At 52.6% G+C, this 18,982-nt stretch overlaps 1 protein-coding gene and 1 long non-coding RNA gene across 6 annotated transcripts; both read right to left on the bottom strand.

Moving 5' to 3' along the window:
* Positions 1–1,518: 1,518 nt before the first annotated feature.
* LOC144577690 (uncharacterized) lies at positions 1,519–2,983 on the bottom strand. Its single transcript, XR_013522167.1, has 3 exons — positions 2,865–2,983; positions 2,310–2,404; positions 1,519–1,634 (listed from the first exon to the last, which is right to left on the bottom strand). It is a non-coding gene; the product is annotated as an uncharacterized LOC144577690 (long non-coding RNA).
* Positions 2,984–3,676: 693 nt separating this feature from the next.
* Positions 3,677–18,660, bottom strand: ACADS (acyl-CoA dehydrogenase short chain). Of its 5 annotated transcripts, XM_078337439.1 has the most exons (12): positions 18,549–18,660; positions 17,260–17,423; positions 9,065–9,182; positions 7,163–7,361; positions 6,628–6,777; positions 6,301–6,412; positions 5,632–5,783; positions 5,170–5,340; positions 4,947–5,084; positions 4,703–4,798; positions 4,461–4,517; positions 3,677–4,360 (listed from the first exon to the last, which is right to left on the bottom strand). In XM_078337439.1, exons 5-12 carry the CDS (start codon positions 6,766–6,768, stop codon positions 4,208–4,210), a joined length of 1,020 nt encoding a protein of 339 aa, XP_078193565.1. In that variant the 5' UTR covers positions 6,769–6,777; positions 7,163–7,361; positions 9,065–9,182; positions 17,260–17,423; positions 18,549–18,660; the 3' UTR covers positions 3,677–4,207. The 5 variants fall into 5 exon arrangements, with proteins under 5 accessions (XP_078193565.1, XP_078193563.1, XP_035113729.1 ...); XM_078337437.1 differs by lacking the exon at positions 7,163–7,361 and having other exon boundaries at positions 4,461–4,798; XM_035257838.3 differs by lacking the exons at positions 7,163–7,361; positions 9,065–9,182.
* Positions 18,661–18,982: the final 322 nt, after the last annotated feature.

Below are 18,982 nucleotides of genomic sequence, written 5' to 3'. Positions count from 1 at the left end.
CCAAAAGGGAAAACCACACATTGCATGGGTCCTTTTTGCAACCATACATCTGACAATTAGTATCAAGAGTATACACATGGGACAATTACAAATCAATTACAACCCATAAAAGAAACAGGCAACAGCAATTCACAGCAGAAACCAGAATGACCAACTATCATGTGAAAAGACGTGTAATTTCTCAAGAAACCAGGGAAATGCAGTTAAAATCGCAACCATATTGAAGAACATTTGTAAAATCTGCCGGTGCCCAGGAACGGGGAGCATGCACGCACATCATCAACCCTCGGAGAAGCTTAGAGGGAGATCCCACCACTGATCAACCGCTGGAGGGCCATTTGGCGAGAGCTGGAAGCTGAAGAAACAGCCTTCAGGCCCAGCAAGCCCACTTCCATTTAAATGCTCAGAAGTTTAAATTCTCACACTTGAACGAGGACACACGTGCCAAAAAGTTCACTGCATCATGGTTTATGAGAGTAAAAAACTACCCAAATAGAGTCTATACCATGGGGCACCGTGCAGCAATTCAAATAAGTGAACTAGAACTTCACGTATCAACATGGAAAAACCAAATTGTTAACGTTCTATCTTTACAAAAGTAATTTAGTGCCATGAAGCACATCGCAACGGATTTCAAAACATTCAAATAATGCAGAAAATGTGCTGAGACCACAATGCAATTAAGGTAAAAACCAGCAACAAGAGGTATGGAGCTTCCTGCTGGGGTGATGAGAATGTTCTGGAACTAGATGGTGGAACATTGTGAATGTCTTCAATGCCACTGAGTATACCCTTTAAAATGCTTCAAACTGTAAACTGTATCACAGTTTTAAAAAATCATTGGCTGGGCGTGGTGGCTCATGCCTGTAATCCCAGCACTTTGGGAGGCCGAGGCGGGCGGATCACAAGGTCAGGAGTTTGAGACCAGCCTGGCCAACAAAGTGAAACCCCATCTCTACTAAATATACAAAAAATTAGCTGAGTGTCATGGTGGGCACCTGTAATCCCAGTTACTCAGGAGAATGAGGCAGGAGAATTGCATGAACCCAGGAAGTGGAGGTTACAGTGAGCCAAGGTTGTGCCATTGTACTCCAGCCAGGGTCACAATGCAAGACTTTGTCTCAAAAAAAAAAAAAAAAAAAAAAAAAGCGTTAACAAAAATACCTAAGAAAACACCATATTTATAAAATAATACTCTTTAGCTAGGCATGGCGGCTCACACCTGTAATCTCAGCACTCTAAGAGGCTGAGGTGGACAGATCACTTGAGCCCAGGAGTTTGAGACCAGCCTGGGCTAGTCAGATCTTTAGCAGAGTTGGTGAAACCCCAACTCTACTGGGTGACCTCTCAGCTACACGTAATGCAGGCTCCTGGGCCTTGAGAAGAGCTGATACGGAGACAGCTGGCACCGTCTGAGTGGAGCGTGGAGATGTGAGCATTGACAGGTTAAGTTCCAAGCTTAGCTAGCAGTCCAGTTGTTACGTAAGCGAATGTCCCTGCCCTTAGGAAATACACACTGAGGAATTCAAATCAAAGGGACACAGGCTGTAGGACAGTTCAGGCTCCAATGTCCCCAGGGCCAAGCCCAGATTCAGTTCCAAACTGAGAGGAGCTTCCACTAACTTGGCAGCACCCTGTGAAGCCAAAGTATTTGTGCCAACTCTCCCTGAAGGGCAGACCCCGGACCCACAATAGCACCGAGGAGTCCCTGAGTGCACAGAATGGCTCTTGGCTTGGAGCCTTGGTTGCTTCATCTGCAGAGGACAACGCTAGGCCTCCGAGGCTGCAAGGCATTTCCTGGCAAGGCTCTTCCCCGCCATCTGAATGAGGCCTGGGCAGGTCTGAGAAGCAGAAACCCTGCCTGGGACCGCCACCTGGGAAGCACAGGCCTGTTTCTTGGCCTAGGCTGACTCCAGCCCTTTGCCCTGGTGGGAGCAGGGTGGCTCCAGTTGGCTTCGACCCTCCAGGGCCCCCAGATCCTTCTCAGTGGGTGGGGCAGGGGGGTCTGAGGCCTTCTGGGCCTGAACTCCAAGCTGGGTGGGGCCAAAATCCCCAGCCTAGAATGAAGGCTGTTTGGGCTCCCTCCCCCATCACCTAGAGGAAGGGTCCAAAGACAGCCTCAACCCCGGACCTCATCTGCGCAGGAGGGGTACTGCCTTGCTGAGAGGGCCACAGTCTCTGAACATCCCCTCCCTACTGTTCAGAGGCTTGTGGGGACAGGGAATGACAGGCCTTCATCTGCCCCCACGTGGAAGGGCTCAAACGCGGCTGCTTCTGGAAGTGTCCTGGGTCCCCCTCTGCTCTCATACCTTTGCCTTGCACCTAAGCCCAGAGCGGGAACAGAAGCAGATCCAGGAGACCTCAAAACAGCATGAGCCAGGAGCCAAGACCCTGCAGCGCCTACCTGGAGCCAGGAGGAAAGCCCAGAGGTCCAAACTTCTGCGGGCTGGGCAGGACGCCACAGGCTTCGGGAGTCCAAGCCAACAGGCTTCCCAGGAGCCACAGGTGTGCCTCATTAGCAGGGAACGCACTACCCATGGGCCTCGTGCCCACCCTGCCTGTGGGGTAAATCAGGACCTAAATTTGCTTAAGAAGGCACACCCTCATCCCTTGGTGCCCTGGACCAGGCCCAGGGCAGGGTCAAGGGAAAAGCTGTCCTGCAGAGCAGCAGCTCCAGGCTGCACCCTTTGGCTGTGGGGCACCAGTGCCTGACACAGAAATCCCACTTGGGAGGCCAAGGTGGAAGGATCACTTGAGCCCAGGAGTTCAATACCAGCCTGGGCAACATAAAAGACCCCATCTCTACAAAAAATTTAAAACTTAGCTGGGCATGTATGGTGGTGTGCACCTGCGGTCCCAGTTACCTGGGAGGCTGAGATGGGAGGATCACTTGAGCCTGGGAGATTGAGGTTGTGACGAGCTGGGTCGTACCACTGCACTCCTCCCTGGGTGACAGAGCAAGACTGTCTCAAAAAAAATCCACACGCAGCACAGGCTTGGGGTTCCTGGGCACCCCCTTTATGATGGCTCCTAAAGAGTCACCTGCCTCCCTACCACATCCCTCCAGAGGCCTCCCAGCAATGCCACTCTGGTTCTGCCCCGCCTGCTGGCAGGCTGTCCCCACCCCCTCTGAAGTCTTCCGCTGCTGTTTTCTCTTCCAGCTGCTTGGCACTGGCCCAAAGGGTTAAGAGCTTGGAGTTCAGCTTCAGAGACACCTGTGCCCGGAGCCAGCCCCACAGGCACCAGGACCAGGCAAGCCCCTGCAATGGTTGGCCAGGGCCAACCCCAAACGCACTAGTGAGCAGAATGGCCGCTTTTCGAGGTTCTGTGTTCTCCCACCTGGGGCTCGGGGCCCCCACAGTTTTGCTCCCTGACTCTGGCAATCCAGGGCCTTCCTTCCACCCGCATGGAGGCTGGGCCTGCCTAAAGAACCCCTTCTAGCCCACCCGCCCTGCTCAGGGGCCACTCCCTGAAGCCTGCAGAACCTGGTTCCTGTTCCTCAACTGCCTCCGTAATCAACCTGGCCTCCTGCTGGAACTCAGGAACTCCCAGGTGGCCAGGCCCCTCCCTGAGACTCCCAACATTCTCAGTGTGAGGCCTGCCAGAGGAGGGGGCTCCATGCAGGTGAGAGACCATCATCCCTCCCCGCAGCACCCAGAATGGGGGGGACAGAGACTGGGGCACAGGTGTGTTTATTACCCACAGCCAGTTGCACAGCGCCAATCACCGACCCCAGCATTCATCAGACTTTCCGAAGGGCTGAGAGTCCTCAGGGCCAGCTCCATGGCCCAGCGCCACCACCTGCCCAGCACCAGGACCCCAGGCCTTGTCATTCTGACCCCAGCCCCGCTCCTGATGCCTGACCTCAACAAAAAGACAGACCCCATCAAGGGCCTGTCCCACTAGATCTTCATGCCAGGCACCAGGCCCCCAGGAGCACAACTGGGGTGTGCCCGAGTATCACTCAGCACCCCCCAACACACCCCCAAGAGGCCAGGCTACTCATGAAGAACACAAGGCACTGTGGTGAGGAGATAGCAAGTCCCAGAGGTGGAGCTGATGGCAGTCGGGGACCTTGTTCCCATGCAGTCTGATCTGGGTGGGCAGCGCTGAGCCCCTCTGGGCCACCCAGCCTCTGAATCGGGGTTGGGGTGGAGGCCCTGGACGCCCATGCCTTCCTGCAGTCTTGGGCCAGCCTGCTGCGAGCTCAGCTCCGGTAGCTCCTGAGCAGGTGCCCGGCAATCACCAGCCGCTGGATCTCGCTGGTGCCCTCATAGATCTCGGTAATGCGGGCGTCGCGGTAGTGCCGCTCTGCTGGCATCTCTGTCACGTAGCCCATGCCACCCAGGATCTGGATGGCCTGAGATGGGAACAGGGACTCAGGAGGGAGAAGACGCCCCTACCATGGGGAAAGCTGGAGGAGGGGCAGCCGGCCCCCGGGGCTCACCGTCCATACTCACCTGGTGGCTGATGGTGGTTGCAGCCTCCGATGCAGCCAGCTTTGCCATGGCTGCCTCCTAAACATGGCGGGGGCAGTCAGAGCCTTCCCTTGAGGGGACTCCCCACACCTGTTCACAGCCCCTCGACAAGGGAGGCCTGTGGAGCCTCCCCACGGGGCTGAGGAGCGGAGACCACCCTGACCTCTCCCCTGTCCCTGGGCCCAGCACATTCTGGGCCATGCCTCGGGGACCCCCGTGGGCACCTTGATGAAGGGCTTCTTGTTGTCCTTCAGCATGGCAGCACGCCAGGTCAGCAGCCGGGCACTCTCCAGGGCCAGGGCCATGTCTGCCAACTTGAACTGCAACAGCCCCACCCCACGCCACAGGTCAGCAGCTGCCCCTCCAAGGACAGGAGGGCGGGGGAGGAGGATGGACAGCAGGGAGGAGGCCACACTTCCCGCCCAATATCTGGCCTCTAGGCCCAGCTCCCAAAGGTGCCACCATTACCTGGATGACCTGGAGCTTGGTGAGTGGTGCCCCGAAGGCCATGCGAGTCTCAGCGTAGTTCACAGCACAATCGAGGGCAGCCTGGGCAATGCCCAGGGCCTGGGAAGCGATGCCAATGCGGCCCATGTCCAGGGTTTGCTGTGGGAACTGCCCTGGTCAGTGGCTGGCCAGCAGGGCATGGGCCTGGACCCAAGGTGCCATCCGGACCACCGTCCATGCTCACCATGGCTATCTTGAAGCCCATCCCTGGCTCCCCAAGGATGCTGTCCTTGGGGATGTGACAGTCCTCAAAGATGAGGTTGGCCGTGGATGAGGCCCGGATGCCCAGCTTGTCTTCTTTCTTCCCCAGCGTGAGTCCAGGCGTTGGCATGGGGACCAGGAAGGCACTGATGCCCTGAAAGGTCCCGGACAGGTGGGCAGTTTCCCAGCACTGCCCCTCAGCCACACTCTCACACCAGCACACCCGACACCAGTCAGGTCCCCTACCCACCTCCCTCGGAGGCCCCAAAACCCTCTGCCAGCTTCTGGGGAAGGTGCAGACTCCAGTGGCAGGCCAGGGAGGTACATGGACAGCCCCACTTGCCCCAGAGCAAAAACAGTTCCAGTTGGGCCAAGGAGAGAATGATCTAGAAACTGAAATGATGGCAGCCCAGGGTCTGGCTAACGCCCTCTCTGGGGTGTCTACCTTGTTTTGCAGGGCTCTGTCCGTGCTGGCAAAGACCACGGCGGCCGAGGCCTCCCAGGCATTAGTGATCCAGGCTTTGGTGCCATTCAGGACCCACGAGTCACCCTCAGCCCGGGCGGTGGTGGAAGCAGCTCCTGCGTCACTGCCGTTCCCTGCCCTCACACAGACTCAGGGCTCAGCGCAGGCCCCACCCCACCCGACCTAAGGGCGCCACCTCTCCCCCTCCACACACCCCTGCTGATGGGCATGAGACCCTATGACTCGGGCTCCAAAGATGAAGGTCCCAAAGTTCTCAGTGACTGGCCCAGAGGGCAAAGGGGCTGTACAGGAGCGGAGTGTCCTAAGCCAGGGGACCCTGAAGCCCATCTTCCTCCCAGCACCTCGGAGGCAAGAGCGTTCACCCCGCCAACCGCACGGGAGCCTCCCCTCCGGCCTCCGAAGCAGTGGGCAGTTGGCCCTGCTCCTTCCTCTCCTCCCCATCTGGGCCTGTCGCCCTAAGGACAAGCCCCCCACCTTTTTTTTTCCCCTAAAGCCTTTTACTTTTTTTTTTTTTTTTTTTTAAAGAGAGGGTTTTACTGTGTTGCCCAGGCTGGTCTCTAACTCCTGAGCTCAGACAATCTGCCCGCTTCAGCCTCCCAAAGTGCTAGGATTATAGGTGTGGGCAGGTACCTGGTTCGCTGAGGGCAAAGCAGCCAATTTTGTCACCACTGGTGAAAGGCGTGACCCACTTCTGCTTCTGCTCCTTGGAGGCAAACTTCAAGATGGGCCCCAGGTAGAGAGACTGGCGGGACAGTGGGCAGCAGTCAGAGAACCCCAGCCCAGGCACACCCTGCCCACCTGCGGGCTGCACCTCAGGGCCTGTTCTCTCCAGGGCCTACCCAGAGATGTCTCTCTGACATCTCCAGAGAGATCAGGGCTGGGAGCCAAGGCCAGGGCCTCCCCGCTCACAGGAGCCTCCCTCACCCATGTGTCCCAGGGGCCTGGGAGGGGACTCACATTGTTGACACTCATGATGACTCCGGTGGAGGCGCAGCCCCGGCTGATCTCCTCCATGGCGATGGCATAGGCCAGGTAATCAAGGCCAGCACCGCCAAGCTCCTCAGGCACATCCATGGCCAGAAGCCCCAGTGCGCCCATCTTCTTCACCTGGCCGCAGGGAAGGACAGCGTGGCATGGGCAGCTGCCGGGGCCAGGCCCACCTTCCCCAACCCCAAACCCTCCTGCCCCTGAGGCAGTTCCTGCAGAAACTCAGGCCATGTGACCCCAGCCACCAACAAGGGATCCCCAAGTCCAGATGCTGAAGACCCAGCCCTGCTGAGACCTGTGCGATAGCACCATTTAAGCCGTCCTGCCCCGCCTCCGTGCCTGCTCCCCGCTCCATCCACAGCCACAGCAGCGAGCAGGCAAAAGGCACAGGATGCCCTCAGGGAACTCAGAGGTAAGGAACAGGACAGCCTGAGCCACAGACCTTCCTCCAGCCCCTCCACACACCCACACACACAGCGTCTCCACCACAGGCCTTTGCACACACCGCTTCCTATGCAGCAACGTCCTCCATCAGCTGGTTATCACCCCTCCTTTCCTGCCGATCACAGCTCAGACCTCCTGCTCTGGGCTGCCATCCACAGCCTCACTGAGTCAAATCCTTCAGTCACTCTCCTGCAGCATCTCCGCAGCTGGAATTTCTCAGGGGTGAACATGCTTGTCTGGATTAATGTCTTCTGCCTTCACTATGAAAGCAGAGACTGTGTGTGCTCCTGTTCACTGCTACATGCCCAAGGCCAGTGAGAGAATGAATGGAGGATAAGCGCTTAGAATTCTTAATTTTTTTTTTTTTTTTTTTGAGACGGAGTTTCGCTCTTGTTACCCAGGCTGGAGTGCAATGGCGCGATCTCGGCTCACTGCAACCTCTGCCTCCTGGGTTCAGGCAATTCTCCTGCCTCAGCCTCCCGAGTAGCTGGGATTACAGGCACGCGCCACCATGCCCAGCTAATTTTTTGTATTTTTAGTAGAGACGGGGTTTCACAATGTTGACCAGGATGGTCTCAATCTCTCGACCTCGTGATCCACCTGCCTCGGCCTCCCAAAGTGCTGGGATTACAGGCGTGAGCCACCGCGCCCGGCCAGAATTCTTAATTTTTAATAATAGTAATAGTTGGCCAGGAGCAGTGATTCACACCTGTAATCCCAGCACTTTGGGAGGACAAGGTGAGGGGATCGCTTGAGGCCAGGAGTTCAAGACCAGCCTGGGCAACATAGCAAGACCCTGTCTCTACCAAAAACATAATGGTAATAACAATAATAATAGTATTATAGTGGTATTACTCTCAGTCAAGTAATGTGGGAAATGTGGACTGCAACAGAACCTGCCTAACTTCAAAAAGAAACAAGTAAAAAAATACAAAAATTAGCTGGGCATGGGGGCATGCACCTGTAATCCCAGCTACTAGGGAGGCTGAGGCAGAAGAATGGCTTGAACCTGGGAGGCAAAGGTTGCAGTGAGCTGAGATTGTGCCACTGCACTCCAGCCTGGGTAACAGAGCAAGAGACTCCGTCTCAAAAAAAAAAAAGCCAGGCACAGTAGCTCACGCCTGTAATCCTGGCACTTTGGGAGGCCAAGGTGGGCAGATTACGAGTTCAGGAGTTTGAGGCCAGCCTGGCCAACATAGCGAAACCCTGTCTCTACTAATAATACAAAAAAACTAGCCAGGAGGGGTGGTGGGGGCCTGTAATCCCAGCTACTCCGGAGGCTGAGGCAGGAGAATCACTCGAACCCAGAAGCCCAAGGTTGCTGTGAGCCGAGATCATGCCACTGCACTCCAGCCCAGGCAACAGTTCAAGACTCTAACTGAAAAAAAAAAAAAGTATTTTATTAAGGAATGCCTCTGCGGCTAGACAATACTCTACCAAGCGCTAAAAATATGTAGGTCTCCAGTTAGGAGGAGGCTGAGGCAGGAGAACCGCTTGAACCTGGGAGGCAGAGGTTGCCGTGAACCAAGATTGTACCACTGTACTCCAGCCTGGGCAACAACAGCGAAAACTCCATCTCAAACCAAAAAAAATTTTTTATAAGAGGGCATAGTAGGTCAGGCCTGTAATCCCAGCACTTTGGGAGATGGAGGTAGGAGGATCACCTGAGTTCAAGAGTTTGAGAACAGCTTCACCAACATGGTGAGACCCCATCTCCACAAAAAATTAATAAAAATAAAAATATATGAGCCAGACATGGTGGTGCACACCTGCAGTCCCAGCTACTTCAAGGGCTGAGGCATGAGGATGGCTTGAGCCCAGGTCAAGGCTGCACTCCAGCCTGGGCGACAGAGTGAGGCCCTGTCTCAAAACCCAAAAACAAAACAAGAACAAATGTGCAGATGTCCCAGACTCACGGTCAGGCCCAGGCACAGTCCTCAGCGAAAGCCTTTCTCCAACCTACCATCAAAGCAGCACGAGACTGAACGAGCTCAAGCTGCTTCCCTCTCCAAACATCTTCGATCTCCCCAGACACCAAGACACGCCTTCCTCTTCACCCCTGAGCTCGTTGGTATAAAACCCTGGAATAAATGGGGCATGATTCAATGGCTCCATAATGCCATCTCTTCCCCAGAAACACAGTAGGAACCCAAATTCCCAGAAGGAGAGTAAAAGGATGAAACTCCTTTAGGTTCGTTCAGTTCTTCATATTCACCTAAAATGCTTGGTCACACATCCCAACAGGTAGCAGAATGAGGGTGACCCTGTATTCCTCTTACAGATGAGGGAATGCACATAGAAAGGGTGTGGGCATCAGTGCTAGGCCACCAGGAGGCAAGAGAGAACCCCAGCCTCCTCCTCTCTACACAGCACCACCTCCCTTTGGCTAACGAGACACTTCTCACTGAGCTAGAATCAAAAGTTACAGAAATTCACAATCCCCACACCCAAAAGACCTCACTAGCGTATACCATTGCCCTCAGTTTTTACCCAGCTCCTGTCGTCCCTCCTCCATCAGCATTTTCTTTTAAAGGTTCTACCAGCTGGGAATGTTGGCTCACGCCTGTAATCCCAGCACTATGGGAGACCGAGGCGGGTGGGTCACAAGGTCAGCAGTTCTAGACATGGTGAAACCCTGTCTCTACTAAAAATATAAAAATTAGCCGGGCATGGTGGCACATGCCTGTAATCTCAGCTACCTGGGAGGCTGAGGCGGGAGAACTGCTTGAACCTGGGAGGTAGAGGCTGCAGTGAACCGTGGTTGCACCAATGTACTCCAGTCTGGGTGACAGAACAAGACTCCATCACGAAAAAAATAATAATTCTAAAAAAATACTAAAGCATCTGCCTCTGTCTGTGAAAGGCACGGCAGTCCCACTTACTCCCACTCCCACTCTGGTGTTGAAACAGCAAATTTCAAAACAGAGGAGCGCCACTCTAGGGCAGCACCACATGAGAGCACGGCCTTCCCCACCTGATTCCCGAGCCTGGATGCAGTCACCTCACCCCATTTTATCAGTGGTGACAGGGGCTGTTTCCCAGGCTTTCTCACTCTGAAATTTATCTCTAGATTTTAGGCAACATACTGTGGCCAGCTGCAGGAACATTCTAGAAAAAAACTGGGAACGGAAGCAATAACCGGGGTCATGTGCACTCGTTACAGGGCCTCCTGAAAAAGAGACAGGGAGGGAGACCAGCACCGAGGGAAAGAAGAAGGGGTGGCAGGAGAGGGAGGAGATGAGATCATCAAAAAGAAGAAACCCAGAATAAAATTAGCGGTGGCTCATGCCTGCAATCTCAGCACTTTGGGAAGCCGAGGCAGCCGGGTCACCAGAACTCAGGAGTTCAAGACCATCCTGGCCAACACGGTGAAACCCCATCTCTACTAAAAATATGTGTGGTGGTACGTGCCTGTAGTCCCAGCTAACTGGGAGGCTCAGGCAGGAGAATCACTGGAATCTGTGGGGTAGAGGCTGCAGTGAGCCAAGACTGCACCACTGCACTCCAGCCTGGGCAATAGAACGAGACTTCATCTCAGAAAAAAAAAAAAAAAAAAAAAAATTAAAAGCAGCCAAGGGAAAAAAACATGGGTTCGGGTTTATCCATTGTCTCTGACCGATGTAAGTTGATGGTAATTGACTAACAGCAGCCAGGCCCCCCTCAATACTTTAGTATTTTCTACAGAGAGAGGCCTGATCTTCAGAGCTATCTCAAAGGGTGACCTCCTAGAGCCCCTTCCAGTGGTCACTCTTGGTCCGTGGTGTCTGTCACCCAGCAACCCGGACCTGCACCCTGATAAGAGGAACAGCACTGATGAGGCTGCGCCCGGTGGTCTCCAGACTCCCAGAGAAAATGTAAGAAGGGGTAAGACCCATTTCCCAGCAGTGACAGACAAGACAAGCCTGCAGTTACCTGATGCCTTGTATCTGGGAAACAGTGGGTCCTTCACATATAAGCAATGTTTTAAGTTCCTTTTCAAACTCATTTTTAAGGCCAGCATGGTGGCTCACACCTGTAATCCCAGCACTTTGGGAGGCCGAGGTGGGCAGATTGCCTGAGCTCAGGAGTTGGAGAACAGCCTGGGCAACATGATGAAACCACATCTCTACTAAAGTACAAAAAATCAGCCGGGCATGGCAGTGGATGCCTGTAGTCCCAGCTACTCAGAAGGCTGAGGCAGGAAAATCACTTGAACCTGGGAGGCGGAGGTTGCAGTGAGCCAAGATTGCACCACTATATTCCAGCCTGGATGACAGAGTGAGACTCTGTCTCAAAAACAAAACAAAACAAAACAAAACTAATTTTAAAAATTAAATTTATCTTGACTATGCCTATGTTCACTACAGCCAAAACTAGCCCGCCTGTCTTCCTTCCTTCCCTTCCTTTCTTTCTTGAGACAGGGTCTTGCTTTGTTACCCAGGCTGGAGTGCAGTGGCACAATCATAGCTCACTGTAGCCTCAACCTTTTGGGTTCAAGTGATCCTCCCACCTGAGCCTCCTGAGTAGCTGGGACCATGGGTTCATGTCACCGCACCCGGCTCATTTTTGTATATTTTGTAGTGATGGGGTCTACCTATGTTACCCAGGCTGGTCTCGAACTCCTGGCCTCAAGTGATCCACCTGCCTTGCCTCCCAAAGTGCTGGGATTATAGGCAGGAGCCACCACACCTGTTTGTCACCTCCTCTGGACCCTACTCTGTGTATGTGTGAGCTGCGTGTTAGATGATAAGGACATTGAGGACCTGGTAATTAACAGGCATACAATCTGTTTCCATTCTGTAAAACTCAACAGACACTTTTTGACTGTGAAACACTAACTAACTGCAGTGTCGTATGGGACAGGAAGATACGCCTATGGACAAGACCCAACCCTGCCCTCAGGAAGCTGACTGTGGGAAGTCGCTGTGATATCAGACACACAATAATGAGAGAAGCACAGCTAGAGAATTACTATTTACAGATGAAATGCCTGGAACAGAGAGATGAATTCCAGTTGGGAGAAAGGAGAGGAGGCGGCCTTTGGAAGAGGATTCCACAGTGAAATTAACAGGAGTAAGCAGGCAAAAGGGAAGGAAAAATGGGGTATGCCTCTAGCGGTTTCTGCATGGCTAACTGGGTCAGCCTCAACACTATCATCTGGGATTGGGCTAGAGGAGGAAAAGCAGGTTTAGTGCCTGTTACTTTATTTATTTTTATTATATGTTGATTTATTTTTGAGATGGAATCTCGCTCTTTTGCCCAGGCTGGCATGCAATGGTGAAATCTCAGCTCACTGCAACCTCCGCCTCCCAGGTTCACATGATTCTCCTGCCTCAGCCTCCTAAGTAGCTAGGATTACAGGCACCTGCCATCATGCTCGGCTAATTTTTGTATTTTTGTAGAGACAGGGTTTCACCATGTTGGCCAGGCTGGTCTTGAACTCCTGACCTCAGGTGATCCATCTGCCTTGGCCTCCCAAAGTGCTGGGATTACAGGCATGAGCCACCACACCCAGCCTCACCTGATACTTTAGTTACTCAATAATAGGCCGGATGCAGTGGCTCACGCCTATAGTCTCAGCACTTGGGGAGGCCGAGGTGGACAGATTGCCTGAGCTCACAAGCTTCAGACCAGCCAGGCAACATGGTGAAACCCCATCTCTACTAAAATACAAAAAATTAGGCAGGCATAACAGCACACACAGTCCCAGCTACTCGGGAAGCGGAGGCGGGAGAATCGCTTGAACCTGGGAGGCGGAGAGTACAGAGAGCCAAGACTGCGTCACTGCACTCCAGTCCAGGCGACAGAGCGAGACTCTGTCTCCAACAACAACAAAAAAGAAAGAACTAACAAAGCACCTACTATAAGCTGGAGGTGGCTCAGAAGTCTCCATATGGCTCCTCTCATTACCAGGGGTCTGACTTTCCACCAAGAAATTTAACCTGACTTTAGATTCCTCCTCTGGAAACTGGAGATAATTGTCTCCCTCAGTGTTGTCTCAAAAATGCAAGGAGGTGGCCGGGTGCAGCGGCTCACGCCTGTAATCCCAGTACTTTGGAAGGCTGGGGTTTGAGACCGGCCTGATCAACATAGTGAGACCCCTTCTCTACTAATGAAAAATACAAATAATTAGCTGGGCGTGGTAGCATATGCCTGTAATCCCAGCTACTCAGGAGGCTGAGGCAGGAGAATTGCTTGAACCTGGGAGGTGGAGGTTGCAGTGAGCCAAGATCATGCCACTGCACTCCAGCCTGGGCGACAGAGTAAGACTCCATCTCCAAAAAGAAAAGAAAAGAAAATGTAAGGAGTTAAATACATGTTTAAGGACAGGCACAGTGGGTCACGCCTGTAATCCAAGCACTATGGGAGGCCGAGGCAGGTGGATCAATTGAGGTCAGGAGTTCGAGACCAGCCTGACCAATATGACGAAACCCCATCTCTACTAAAAATACAAAAAGTAGCCAGGCAGGGTGGTGGCACCTGTAATCCCAGCTACTCGGGAGGCTGAGACAGGAGAATCACTTGAACCCAAGAGATAGAGGTTGCAGTGGTCCAAAATTGCGCCACTGCATACTCTAGCCTGGGTAACAAGAGTGAAACTCCGTCTCAAAAAAAATAAACAAAATATATATGTTTAAGTACCGAGAATATAGTCACTCCTTAATATTAGCTACTGATGGCAATACCATCAGGATTTTGAAACACTGACTGTATCATTGGAATTTTGCAAACATGCCGTATGATCTATGCATGTCTAGTCCCTGACCCTCCTGCCCACTTTTGCCCTGAATTCCCTTCTGGAACTGGGAGTACTGTGCCACACACAGTGCCAGGGATGAAAGCAAAAAGCCAACAGGTTGCAATCCTCAGTTAAGAGAAGCAAACCCTGAGGAATAACCTGTGCATCCTGTCAGCCCCCCAAACCAGAGCCCAGTTTGCGCGGAACAGCAGAAAGACCAGAAGATTGGGTGCTACTCCTCCCTAGCTCTACTGAGCCACCGCTGACCCTGAGCCAGTTCATACAACTGCACCTGCGTCATCTACACAAAGAGAGTAACAGCAGGACTCCTGATAATCTGATGAGATTACAGACATGGGAAAACCCTGTAAAAGATAAAAGCACAGATAGATGGGATCACACTCTTAGCCACCTTTACATGTCTAGCAAGTCCTTACTGAGCAGTCCCCGTGGGCCACAAGGGAGTGGCAGGCTGGTGTCCTGAGGTCTTCCCTCAATACCCATTTCTGCCGTGATTTGGAGGAATATCTTGCAACTTTCCCGGCCCCAGAAAACAAGCAAGAGAGAACTAGTTCAGTGTAGGTTGGCAAACAAGTCTTGCTTCTATTGTCAGCTTCCTTATGCAGAGCAAATCTATGCCTGATAATCTGGGGAGTTACGGGAGAGAGATATCAGGCACTCTGTCATTCTGCAGGAAAAGTCCTAACACACAGCCGTGTCTCGAACAGTGGTCTCGGGGGAAGTGCCCCTACACTGTTCCTGCTTTTCCATGGCCTATCTGCTGATTTTTCTTCTACTTCTTTTTTTTTTTTGAGACAAAGTCTTGGTCTGTCACCCAAACTGGAGTGCAGTGGTGTGATCTCAGCTCAGTGCAACCTCTGCCTCCTGGGTTAAAGAGATTTTCCTGCCTCAGTCTCCCGAGTAGCTGGGATTACAGGCGCCTGCCACCATGCCTAGCTAATTTTTGTGTTTTTAGGAGAGACAGGGTTTCACCATGTTGGATGGGCTGGTCTTGAACTCCTTGAACTCCTCAAGTGATCCACCCACCTCAGCCTCCCAAAGTGCTGGGATTACAGGCATGAGCCACTGTGCTCAGCCTCTTTCTTCTACTCACAAAGATGTTGGGTTTTCTCATATCTCCACTAATGGAGCTAAAAGGTGAAGGGAGTGCCAGCCAAGGTTACTAAGAGTAACGTGTGTAGCACTCGTGTGTGTGTGTGTGCGTGCGCGCGCACGTGTGGAAGATGAAGGGGTAGCTAACTCTCCACAGCAGCATTCCCCACTAGAACAGGGACTCCTTGCAGGCCAGCGGGGCCTCTGGGACATCCAGGTGAACAGGGGATGAGGAAACGCTTTAGAGCCAGCCCCTTGGGCTATGAATTCTAGTTCCACAGACCAATAACCCTTTGGAAAGTCACTTCACCTCTCCAGGCTTCAATTTCCACAGCTCTAATCAAAGTAACAATAATAGTATGACTGGCTACCATTTTTCAAGTACCAGGCATCATGAAATCGGCTATCTCAATCCTTGTAATCATTTCAGAAAGCAAAATGGAGATTACATTAGATTAGGTAGGGACTCCCTTAGGATTAAATGGGGTAACACGAGTGAGTAAGATGTTAAATGTCTAATACCTGAAAGCTGCCCAACGAATTCTGGCGCCCAGAATGTCACCTGCCTGCTCAGCTTCAGCTCTGGGGTATCCCACAGTCCGGGCACCATGCCCAGTGGCACGCTGAACACACACGATGCACTAAGCTGGAAGAGTGGCCCCCCAAGCGTGTAAATGGGGGCAACTCGAGAGCTCCTCAGACTGCAAAACAGGCAAGAAGGCCAGGCGTGGTGGCTCACACCTATAATCGCAACACTTTGGGAAGCCAAGGCCCCTGAGGTCAGGAGTTTGAGACCAGCCTGGCCAACAAGGCAGAACCCCGATTTTACTAAAAACACAAAAATTAAAAATAACAATAACACAAAAATTAGCCAGGTATGATGGTGCATGCGTGTAATCCCAGCTACTCGGGAGGCGGAGGTTACAGTGACCCGAGATTGCACCACTGCACACCAGCATGGCAAGAACAGGCCAGCAAGGTTTGATTTTTCACAAATCATTAATTAAACAACTATCTACTGAATGTTTATACCAGATGCTGGACTTCTTGCTAGTCAGAGGGTACAGCAGTAACCTCTTCAACACGTAACTGCAGATAGACTGAATGCAAATGGAAGAATACAGTAGCACAGGAGGGAGCATACTGATGGGAAACTCTGGTTCCCAGGGCAGAAAACAGTTCTAGCAGGCTGGGCACAGTGGCTCACACCTGTAATTCCAGCCCTTTGGAAGGCCAAGGCAGGTGGCTCACCTGAGGTCAGGAGTTCGAGACCAGCCTGGCCAACGTGGAGAAACCTTTTCTCTACTGAAGGTACAAAACTAGCTGGGCATAGTGGTGAGTACCTGTAATCCCAGCTACTGGGGACGGAGGTAGGGGAACTGCTTGAACCCAGAAAATGGAGGGTGCAGTGAGCCAGGATCACGTCACCACATTTCGGCCTGGACAACAAGGCGAAAGTCCATCTCAAAAAAAAAATAAGTAAATAAATAAGAAAACAGGTGAAGCAGAAGCGCTGTAGTTGCTAAGCTCCATGACCTTGGGTACATTATGTAAGTCATTCACAAGTTTGAGTCCATAGGGTACATAATAATAGTATCTTTGGCCAGCACAGTGTCTCATGCCTGTAATCCCAGCACTTTGGGAGGCCGAGGAGGGTGGATGACCTGAGGTCAGGAGTTCGAGACCAGTCTGGCAACATGATAAAACACTGTCTCTACTAAAAATACAAAATTATAAACTGGTTATTCTAGTTTAGACAAAAAGAAAATTAAAAAAAAAGAGAAAAAATAAAAATACAAAATTAGCCAGGTGTAGTGGCACATGCCTATAATCCCAGCTACTTGGGAGGCTGAGGCAGGAGAATCACTTGAACATGGGAGGCAGAGGTTGCAGTGAGGTGAAATAGCACCATTGCACTCCAGCCTGAGCAACAACAGTTGAAACTCTCTCAAAAATAAAAAAAAAAAATTGAAAAAAATAATAGTGCCCTCACCTCACAGGACCATTTTGAGGAACAGACGAGATAATCCATCTCAACAACAGTGCCCAGCGCATGCCAAGCACCCTAAAAGCACTATTACAATTAGCACACAGTATGGTACACGGTAAGCAACTGACCATCCACCGCAAATTACTGCTGTCCTGGAAGTTAAATCCTGGCTACTGGCCACATGTTGGACAAGGGAAACTTCCAGAGCATTTTCTGGGTTCCAGGCTCTGCTCTGGGGTTCCTCTACTAGTCTGGGTGCCGCTGGCTGTCACTGTCACCACTTATCCAGGAGCAGAGGGCAGACCGCCATCATGGGCTGCTGAGGTTGCACTCTCACCTGAGCTGCTGGGAAGAGATGTTCCTTGTCTACCTGGGCTGCAATGGGAAACAATTCCTTCTCAGCAAAGTCCCGGCATGTCTGACGCAACATCTGGTGTGTCTCAGGCAGTTCCACAGACTGGTAAATGGTGTGTACCTGCCGCCAGTCCCTCGGATGGAGAGCTATCAGCAAGGGCAGAAGTCAGTGGAAGGAGAAAGCACGAGATCTCAAAGAATACTAGTGGCCCACTGACTCAGTGGTTCTCCACCAGGGAGTATTTTGCCCTCCAAGGGACATCTGGCAATGTCTGGAGACAATTTAAGTTGTCACAACTGGAGGAGGGGAATGCTATTGGTACCCAGTGGATAGGGATCAGGGATCCTGCTGAACATCCTACAAGGCACAGGACAACCCCCACAACAAAGAACTGTCCCCAAAGAACTCTTGGCCCAAAATGTCCACGGCTGCCACTGAAAACCCCGTATTAACTTAATGCTTAGTGTACTCACTAGACATTTCCATACACTCCATCCTTCAGTCCTCAGTATAATGCCAATAGTAATAAGACCTCAGCTCTGTGGCCTGAGGCAAGGGTTTTAAATTTCACCCAGCCTCCTTTACTATAACAAGCGGAGGACAATAGTATTCAGCTCCTAGGAGTGGGAAGATTAAAGAGAGACTAACTGGCACTTAGCACAGTTCTCAGTAAGGGTTCCCTTTCTAATTCAGGCCAGGCAAAGGAAGCCGGGGCCGTAAGTGGCACAGTTGCCACAGCTGGAGACACATAAAATAGGAAATGTACTGTATTAACCAGCAAGAACATTTATGGAGCACCTGTTACATGCCAGGCGCAAAGTGCTTTACACGACCCTGTGATTTAGTCCTCCCAACATCTCTGATTTTCCCTGTGGACATTTTAAACATAGGACAAATGAGTCTGAGAGGGCTGCCTTGCCCAAGGTCACAGATGCGGATCTGGTTCAATCCCAGGCCTGGCTCCAGAAGAAGGGCACACCCTGAACCTGCTGGGGGTGAAATGAGGGATGCAGTCGTAAGGAATGGGCTCTCGGCGGGGGTCAATGGAGGGGTAAGGGTCCGTGCAGGAGCCAGGGATCCCTGAAGGGCCGGGCTGGGCCGGCGCGAGCAGCAGCAGAACTGGGGCAAAGGCCGCGCGCGCGCTCCTGGAGGAGCGGGCAAAAGCCCGCGGAACTGGCCAGAGGCACGGGCCAAAGCCGGCGGTCAGGATCTCTGCCTGCTGGGCCAGGCGTGGGCCGCTGCCCCGCCGTGCGGAGCCCGAGCGCACTCACCTCTGCGAACAGGGCCAGAGGCCCGGGCGAGGAGTGCGGCGGCCATGGGCGACAGAAACGGCCCTGGCGTTCTCCTCCGTGACTCCCCGCAGCTAACGCGCGGTTCCGGACTGCAGGGGCGGGACTCGAGGCAGAGGCCTCGGGCTGAGGGGGAGGGGCCGAGGCGCGCTCGCGCCCCGGGGGCGGGGCCTCCAGTAGTCCCTCCCGAGGCGAAACACCCACGCTGCCTGCGCGAGCTGGCTGTTGGTGCCCTCATTCGTTAATCAAAATGCCAACAAAACAAAGCTAAGGGCAGAGCCTCTCAGAAAGGCCAGAAAGGTCTCTTTAAATAAGATGGCGATCTTCGGCTTAAAACTTTGTTGGCTTTGTCGGTGGGCCCACCTCCCGCCCACCTAAAATTTTAGGGCCCACCTAAAATCCAATTCTATGGCTTG

The sequence above is a fragment of the Callithrix jacchus genome, chromosome 9, assembly GCF_049354715.1.
Source record: "Callithrix jacchus isolate 240 chromosome 9, calJac240_pri, whole genome shotgun sequence".
NCBI classification, from domain to species: domain Eukaryota; kingdom Metazoa; phylum Chordata; class Mammalia; order Primates; family Cebidae; genus Callithrix; species Callithrix jacchus.
This window is presented reverse-complemented; position numbering and strand designations above follow the sequence as displayed.